This window comes from Phoxinus phoxinus (assembly GCF_949152265.1).
Source record: "Phoxinus phoxinus genome assembly, chromosome: 12".
Classification (NCBI taxonomy): Eukaryota; Metazoa; Chordata; class Actinopteri; order Cypriniformes; family Leuciscidae; genus Phoxinus; species Phoxinus phoxinus.
Genome location: NC_136887.1, coordinates 5,047,958 through 5,056,674, shown reverse-complemented (window position 1 = coordinate 5,056,674; position 8,717 = coordinate 5,047,958). Strand labels below are relative to the sequence as shown.

Below are 8,717 nucleotides of genomic sequence, written 5' to 3'. Positions count from 1 at the left end.
GGTATGCTTGAGGTTGTCAGGAAAACTAAGATCAAGTGCATAAATGAGACCAAACAGCATGATGAACGCCAAGATCACACAGTCTAGGTTGCTCAAAACCTTAATGCCCTCGATCACAACTCCTATGTCATCAGTAGAATCTCCTCTTCGGATTGTGTAAATCCCCATGACTGTGTTTGGGATTTCATTTTCCGCATCCTCAGTGGCCTGGACAAAACACAAAACACTTTGGTTAAGCCCAGGTGAATTTGACTCTTTATATTTTAAAAGTAATCAGCAAATTGCATTGCTACTTTTCAGTCTGAAACTTAACATCTTCCTTAACTTCTTGGACTGTTTTATTTGGCATAAACAACATTGATAGAATATATATCAATAATACACTTTACAATAAGGTTCCATTAGATAATGCATTAACTAAAAAAATAGCAATACATTTGTTACAAGATTTATTCATATTTGTTAATGATAGTTAATCAAACTGCTCATTGTCAGTTCATATTACTAACTTATTAAAGGCATACACATGGAATGAAAAAGGGGTGAATAAATTAGTTTTCATTTTGAGTGTACTATTCACTCAAATCTACCAGGCATGTAATCAGCTAAACACACACAAAAAGACCCTCCCCCCTGCAAAATTATTATTATTAAAAATATTACTTAATTAAAATGAATAAAACAAAATCTTATTATTCCACTAATACATATTATTTTACTGTGAAATGAACTTACCACATACTCCTTGAAGAAAGTGTCTGGATCTTCAGTGAGGTAGATGGTCAGGCCTTTCAGGATACACTCTCTCCTGATGTTAATGTTGTCACACTACAGCAGGGGGAAAATAAAGACTGAAATTAGCCAAATGCAGAAAGCTGTACAATTACTAGACAAAACAGAAGACATTGCATTCATTTCTACTAACAGAGTCTGTGATCGCCAGGGCGTTTTTGATCTTTTGCCCCTTCACTCCTCCTTTGTTCTTGAAGATCTGCATCAGTTTATCTGAAAAGTGGTCCAGCTGTGATAGGAACGTTGATTGCAGGGGCTTAGTAGTGATCCGCATGAACTCTGCGTTCACCTTCAAAATGTAAAACAAAACACATTAATTTGTTTTGTTTATTCTTCGTACTACAAAAATAACCTAATAACGACTAAAATAAAACTCTACATAACATGTTTACTTTGATTCTTGAACTCCTCTATCATGGGCTTTTGCTCCACAATCTGCTGACGTCTGTGGGAGAATGTTCTTTCCATTTTTCCTTTTATCATCACTTCATTGTCACGCTTTTTCACTTCCGACAGTAAAGAAATTCTCTCGTACTCCAAGCTTTCCGTAGATTCACCTTTTGGGTGCAGAGGAATGTAGTTCACCTCAGCCTTTCTTGGTTTCTTGATGTTGGCAGCAACCTTGCCTTGTCCTTTTTGTTTGTACTTTAAGGAATTTACACAGATTTCAGGATGTCCAAGCCGGCCAAGCTTTGTGCGATAATTTTGCATCTTGTACTTAAGTGACTGCTTCCATCCCCAAAATCCTGTCTTGGAACCAAGTTGCCCCAAACAAGGATGGACCCTAATTAAAGCTGCTGCTACCTCTTCACACTGATAGTCTTTAGGATATTTTGTATATTTTACCATTTCTTGGGCTAGGCCATTAAGAATGATACCTTTCAGCTTTGGGCCAGGGTTAAAGTATGTCCCATTTGCCTGAAACTCAGTATCCTTTAAGTTTAGCTCAAATTCTGCGTCGTAAGTAAACTTAGGGACCACACAAGCTTTGGGCCATGGGGACGAACCTGAGGGAGTTTCTGTAGATGAGTGAGAAGTAGATGCATACTGTATTTCATCATCACCGAATAAGACAAGTGATGAGGTCTGTGGCTCGGAGGTTTGTGGCTCTGAATAAGTGGGCGTCTCAGTAAATGAACTTACTGGGTACAATGTGATGCAGGGCTCATCGGTCCGGAGCTCCACAGGTGACAATGCAGGCAGGTATATCACCTTCAGTGTGCTTTTGTGTTCAATTTCAGAAACTGAAGTTAGATTCATATACTCTTTGAAGTCAGCATCCATGTATTGCAACCTGAAGTCCTCATTCAACTGAAAGACTGTCTTTATAAATGCATGAAGTTCTTCCACAGTATCTGGAATTCCAGACATCAGGGACAGTTTCCTGGAGTCAGTCTCATCACCAAAGATAATCCGCAGAGCAAAAGGACCCGCCATAATGGAACACCTTTAATCTAGAGGAGAAAAAAGAGAGAAAAGGAGAAAAGAACAAGAAATTATCAAATTATATTTTTATTTTCATTTGAAATTAAAATATAATCTTAGATTTAGCAAGAGATAGCATAAGAACTACGGTAGACATTGGCCTCCAGACTGCAGACTAGACTAAAAGGATTATACTAACCTTTAATGATGATGAATCTTCTCAAGCTCACCATTCGCAAACCTCCAACCATGTATGCCACAAGGGGATATGGGTCTTTCAAGTCACCAAGCTCAATCAGGGCAACCTCTGTAGTGGGTAAGGCAGTCAACTCAAACCCTCTATAATGCTCCCTGTACCAAGCACATAAAGGTTTCACAAGGAAGCACAACTTCTCTTTATGAATACACAGTTTCAGGATTTCATTGAATGTAGGCAGTCCATCTACAGATCCATGTACAATAAGCATCCCCTCAGTGTAATGTATACCACTGCACGACACATTTTTTGCCATATGAACCTGAGTCACATTTGGGTATCTTTGCTTCAGTGTACACATTACCCTTTCATTAAGGACATCAACAGGCATAATTGAGACATCAGTGACATCCAAGGATGACTTCTTGAGACTCCAGGAATGTGTGTGATAGGCAAGCATGAACTGGTGTTTAATAGCAAGTGAACGAGCTATATTCTTAAAACAATTAGTATGACGAGCAACCTGCTTGAAGAAGCTATGTTTAGCCTCAAATCTCATTGTCCAAAGTTCAATTAGAGGTCCGAAGCAACGAATCATTTGCGGATAGTGCTCTAAAAAGTGATGCTTTGGTATGAGCTTGACAAGAGGAAAGAGTTCAAGATAGCGCTGTCTGTGTTCAAAAATCTTGGCTTCAAGATATGCAATGGTCTCTTCTGTGTGAACAGGGGCTACGACTAGTTCAACTATGTCTTTAAGATCTAAGATCACCTGCCATGGTGGCTCATCATCTGGCAATATTTGCCCAATAATGAAAGGAAGCAATCTTAGCAAGGTCCAATTTTCATGTGCATTACCACCTATACTGTTGTTGGATGCGAAAGAGCGTGGTATGGCATGTGGGCGATTCGTTTTGTCTCCCCATTTGTATGGAAATGTCTGTATCAATGTATTGAGAATTTCAAGAGTAAAGTACTTTTTGGAGATCAACAAACTAATACAACGTGCCAGTTCAACTGGAACAACACCCTCAAAGAGATCATGTACAATATCTGGAGGATAGCCAGTGGTGACGTGAAAATGTGAAAGGTGCTCAGTTAAAACACATTGTCTTTTGACACCACAGCAGAAACTTTCATTCTCCTTTGCTGTCTGTACATGAGCATCATGAATGTCTCTGGTTCTAAGTTGGAAAGCCCCTGACCCGACATCCTTAGTTTGAAATTCTGACTTTTGTCCAGTGCAAAATCTACATATTGAACCTCCAGAAAAACTCTCAAGAAATCCACCAATAGAGTGGGCTCCAAGGTTGTCCGCTATTACACACTGGACAGTTCCTTTAACCAACTGACCAAGCTGAGAAATGAAAACACCATGCTGTTCTAATACTTGTAGGTCTTGCAAAAGAGGCTCCAACACTTTTCCATAGCCATAAGTCTTGACATCATCAGATTTGCAAAGAACAGCAAGATAGATTGAGGATAGAGTTGAATGGTAACCTGGTGGCAAATTACCCAAGACCCAATACACACCACAGAGTTTGTGCTTTTTCCGAGATGTCCCAAGTGGGTTACATAACTCGAAATCGTCAACATAAAGATTAATGGCTATTCTCAAATCTTCTCCAGAAAGGAACAGATTTTGCTTCCAGTACTCACCATCTCTTATGGTTTTGTAATACTGGAGACCAGTCAATTGATGGTCTTCAGTTCTCTGAATGTCAAGATGATCAAGGACACCTTTTTGACTGAGCAGATTTTGCAAAGACTTTAAAATAGGAATATATTGAAACGTCCTGCTCTTCTGTAATTCTAGAATGTACTCAACCGGCTCTAAAACACCAAAATGAGATGTGTAGTACTGTTTACGTTTATATGCAGTAGCAAGAGGGCCCTCCTTAGAAATAGCTCTGCCCAGTGGATTAGATGTGCATATAACAGTGGAAAGCTCATCAACTACAGATTCCTCAACATGAATATTGTGATTTTGGAATAGATCAGACACAACTGCTTTTGTGACGGGTATAGATGCTGTACTTAATATATAGTGAAGTTCAGAAAGGACCTCATCAACAGCTGACTTTGGAACGTGAACAATATTTTCCAACTTCAATAAAATGCAAGCAACCTTTTCTTCAATAGACTTTGGCAGGTCTACTCCTACAGTATCATCACCACTTAGAGTTTCAAATTCATAATCTGTATCCACAGACTCTGCTAGCCTATCTACAGAATTGTCTGACTGATGCAACTGACCACTTGAACTGACGACAATGGGTTTGAAGTCTATTAATGAATGTGGAGTGTGTTTCCGATATCGGTGGGTGTTAAATGTGCTGTAAATATTACTTTCAAATGCACATCCTACAAACATACACTGAACCGTTTCATTATGCCTGAGATGTCCATTTATGTGTTGAAAATAATCTCTTTCTGTTGCTAGCTCCTTGCATGAGCACACATGACACTGGAATGTTGTTAATTCTTCTGGCTTTGGAGTTTCCTGTTTAGCATGTGTTTTGTACGTGTGATTAAGAAGCTTACTCCAGGTACTAAACGTGCATGGGCAATCTGTGTATGGACATGGATAGTGAAAACTGCCCCTAAAACACACATGAGTCTGCCTAAAATGCTGCAGCAACAAATACCTGCTAGCTAGTTTTGAAGGACATTCTTTGCACTGCCACATTCACAAACCTAAAAAGAATTAAAAAAAAAAAAAAGCATTATTAGATACCATATTTAACAAATGACACAAGTAAATCAGAATATTTGAATATGACTTACTATAACTAGGAGGTTGCTGTTCACCTGGTCATGTTCATCAAACTGTGAAAGAGAAGATGTTGTTTAGGAGTGGGAACCACTCATATGAAAATATGCTTTTTGTTTACTTGGTTCTATTTTACCCAAGTCGTTCACTTAAATTATTTTTAAATCAATTTAATTACTTGAGAGAATTGGAAAGTGTCATATTAAAGGGTTAGTTCACCCAAAAATGAAAATTCAGTCAGTAATTACTTTAGTAAGTAAAAGTCTTTCGTTCGTCTTCGGATCACAAATTAAGATATTTTTGATGAAATCTGAAGGCTGTCTCACTCCTCCATAGGCTTTCAGAGGGACCCAAACTCGCCGGCCCAGAATAGTTATTAAAACATCGTTACAATAGTCCAAGTGACTACAGTGGCTCTGCATTAAGTTTATCATGGACTTTATTCCACTATTCATTTCCTTCTCTCTGGGCCTCGAGTTAGATCACGTAGTGTTTAAGCGCAGCGCGTCTGTGTTGCACGTCACCACATAGACTCACTATTGGCCGACGCTGGTCATGTGTGTGATGCGTGGTGACGCGCAACACAGATGCGCTACGCTAAAACACTACGTGAACTAGCCTAACTCGAGGCCCAGAAAGAAGGAAATTAATAGTGGAATAAAGTCGTTATTTTTGTTGTTTTTCCGCACATAAAGTATTGTCTTCGCATGATAAAACTTAATGCAGAGCTATTGTAACGATGTTTTAATAACTATTCTGGGCCGGCGAGTTTGGGTCCTTCTGAAAGCCTATGGAGGAGTGAGACTGCCTTCAGATTTCATCAAAAATATCTTAATTTGTGATCCGAAGATGAACGAAAGACTTACATGGTTGGAACAACATGAGGGTGAGTAATTACTGACTGAATTTTCATTTTTGGGTGAACTAACCCTTTAATATGACACTTTCCAATTCTCTCAAGTAATTAAATTGATTTAAAAATAATTTAAAATGTTTACTTGGTAAATGGACTAAAGTTACAGCTTACGCACTCCTAAATATTTTTGCGTTGCACCATTAAAATTAGTTTAAAAACATAACTCTACGTTCCAACTAAATATTTACACCTATCAGGAGTAACGGTTGGACTAAAATAGCAGGCAGACTGAACTGCATCAATAAGCTCTTCTTTTACCTGACAGACTTAAATTATTTAGCCATATGATAATGCTGACATTTAAACTGCCTTACATTTTAAAAGAGAGAACATTATGTGAATAGATTGCTTTGTTAGCGGCTCATCAACACGCACCCGTCCAACAGAGCGCCACTGTGTACATCTGTCCCATCGGTCTGTGTTGTGTGTCACATAAAATCATTGTTATCAATGTTATTTCTTATGTTTTTTTTTTTTATCATTACTTATTTATCCTTATTAATTCGTTTCAAATACAGTTTCTGAATGTTAGTTACATAAAAACACTTATGCTATTCATGATTAAGTGTCATAATGGAAATGTATTTTTACCTTTAGTTAAGTGAGGCAAAATAAGTTAAATAAGTTAAAATGAAGGATAAACTGAAATTCACAGCATTTAAACAACTTTACAACGAATTTAGAGTGATTCAAATTTATTTTAAACACTGTTCCTGGAGATTATAATTTATAACCACAACATTTATCTGTGCACTGCACATTTTATGTGTGTGTGTGTGTGTGTGTGTATATATATATAGGCCTATATATATTTTTTTTTTTATGAGAAAGGAATGAGAACATAGAGCTATAATTTCAACAAACGTGCGTATATGTTTACTGCAAAAACAGACGACTATCGTCCATTCTGTCGCATTTTTCAGGTGTTCTGATGACCCTGTCTGTTACTTTGAGCTCAGCTGCGATGCGAACGTGTTCCCTCTGTCCCACGCAAATGCAGTATATATGCATGCTATAAATAAGTAGTTCACATGATAAAAAAATAATCTTAATATTGAGATATACGTTACCTCTACTAAAAACGGGTGCGCGAGTGCGCGCACGTGAGCAGAGCCAGTCATAGAGGCGGTAGTCATGGCGACGGAGAGTGACAGTCGCGCAAGCCAATCACTTGTTTCGTCCCGGTAGGAATTAATGAGCCGTGTTTTTTGAAGATTAAATACACTATAGTCACTCAATTTTTATACTCTCTTTTTCAAAGTACTTACATTTGAATTATGTATTGGTATATAAAGACAGTTTAAGCCAATTTTTAAAAAAAAGTTCCCAACTAACGTACACGTTATATCTCAATATTAAGATTATTTTGCTACAGCGCTTAATGTCAGGTGATTGTAAAACACGGAACACCTCACTTCATGATTTCATGGTGAAATGTCTTATTTTTCATGTTAAGCAGGTACATTTTGGTCAAGACCAATGCACTGTGGCCAATTCAGCGTGAGTGACGCAGCAAAAATAGGCTCGTCGCCGAAACGATCGAAAGCCGCCAATTAATTTTATGACGGGTAAGTTAACGTTATATCAATCCAACTAGCAAGCCAATTAGCAAAGAACCAATTTGGACCGTTACAGTCAAATTCTGAATCGTTACACTGGTAACTTATACAACACATAATTTGCACGTTGCGTGGGCGATCGGAGGGACACAGAACAAATCACCTCGCATAATTTCATGTAGCATATTTCACTCAAAATTGTGATCTACACATTCTCTTACAGTGAGTGAGGTAAATTCTTTACTACAAAAACTCAAACAAACTAATACTTACCAATAACGAATACGACGTAGCAGTCCTTGAGGCGGCAGACGACAAAATGGCAGCCACACACTGAGCATGTTCTTCTCTGGTGGGTCTCAGCTTAACTTTGCCAAAGAGTATAGAAGAACAAGAGGCGAAACTCTGATGCTTTCTGGGTAACAGCCACTAGGTGGCGCGGCCGCCATTTTGGGGTGAAGATTCCAACTGGAGTTACTGGACAACAGCACAGATAACAGTTACCGTAACAGTTACACATAAACAAACAGAATGACAATGAAGTCCAAGTGGAATAAAAGAAAGCAGTGACTTGTCTAAGTCTGTGAAATAAACTGTTAAACGGGATTTGATGATCAGTGATTGTACGTTATTATATGTTGTCATCATTCAGTTAGGATTTGATCTTTAATGTACTTTTTATATATATAAAGCAGCTGATATTGCCATAGCGACAGCAAGAAGCTAGTGGATAGTGATGGGAAGTCCGGCTCTTTTCAAAGAATCGGCTCTTAGAGCCGGCTCCTTCGCGAACGACACATCACTAGTAGTGGACTGCCGAGTCGCTTTCACCCCAAAATGGCGGAAACGTAGGGCTGCTGCTGGGCGCTGGTGTTGCAATGGAACGTTCTATTGGCTTTCACTTCTTGTCAATATACGTTCTTTGACTTTGCGCGCGCTCCGAATCCGAAGCCAAATTAATTTGAGTTAATCAAATTAAAATAAATCTCATAGATGACACTATTTATACATTTTACGTTAGACTTATTAAGTATACATACGTATTATTCCTAATTAGAA

The 8,717-nt window shown here is 38.3% G+C and overlaps 2 protein-coding genes across 2 annotated transcripts in view; both read right to left on the bottom strand.

Moving 5' to 3' along the window:
• LOC307007828 (uncharacterized protein) overlaps positions 1-1,118 on the bottom strand; it is a 1,323-nt gene extending 205 nt beyond the window's left edge. The window contains exons 1-3 of the mRNA XM_079630202.1: positions 926-1,118; positions 736-828; positions 1-207 (exon numbers count right to left, since the gene is read on the bottom strand). The exon at positions 1-207 is cut by the window's left edge and continues 205 nt beyond it. Coding sequence (XP_079486328.1) covers positions 1-207; positions 736-828; positions 926-1,066 — 441 coding nt within the window. The 5' untranslated portion in view covers positions 1,067-1,118. The remainder of the gene's footprint in view (positions 208-735; positions 829-925) is intronic.
• Positions 1,119-1,167: 49 nt separating this feature from the next.
• Positions 1,168-7,997, bottom strand: LOC307008006 (uncharacterized protein; the record flags this gene model as incomplete). The annotated part of the gene is made up of 5 exons (XM_079630561.1): positions 7,932-7,997; positions 5,198-5,239; positions 5,059-5,107; positions 2,417-2,568; positions 1,168-2,246 (listed from the first exon to the last, which is right to left on the bottom strand). Exon 5 carries the CDS (start codon positions 2,227-2,229, stop codon positions 1,168-1,170), a length of 1,062 nt encoding a protein of 353 aa, XP_079486687.1. The 5' UTR covers positions 2,230-2,246; positions 2,417-2,568; positions 5,059-5,107; positions 5,198-5,239; positions 7,932-7,997.
• Between the last annotated feature and the right edge of the window lie 720 nt (positions 7,998-8,717).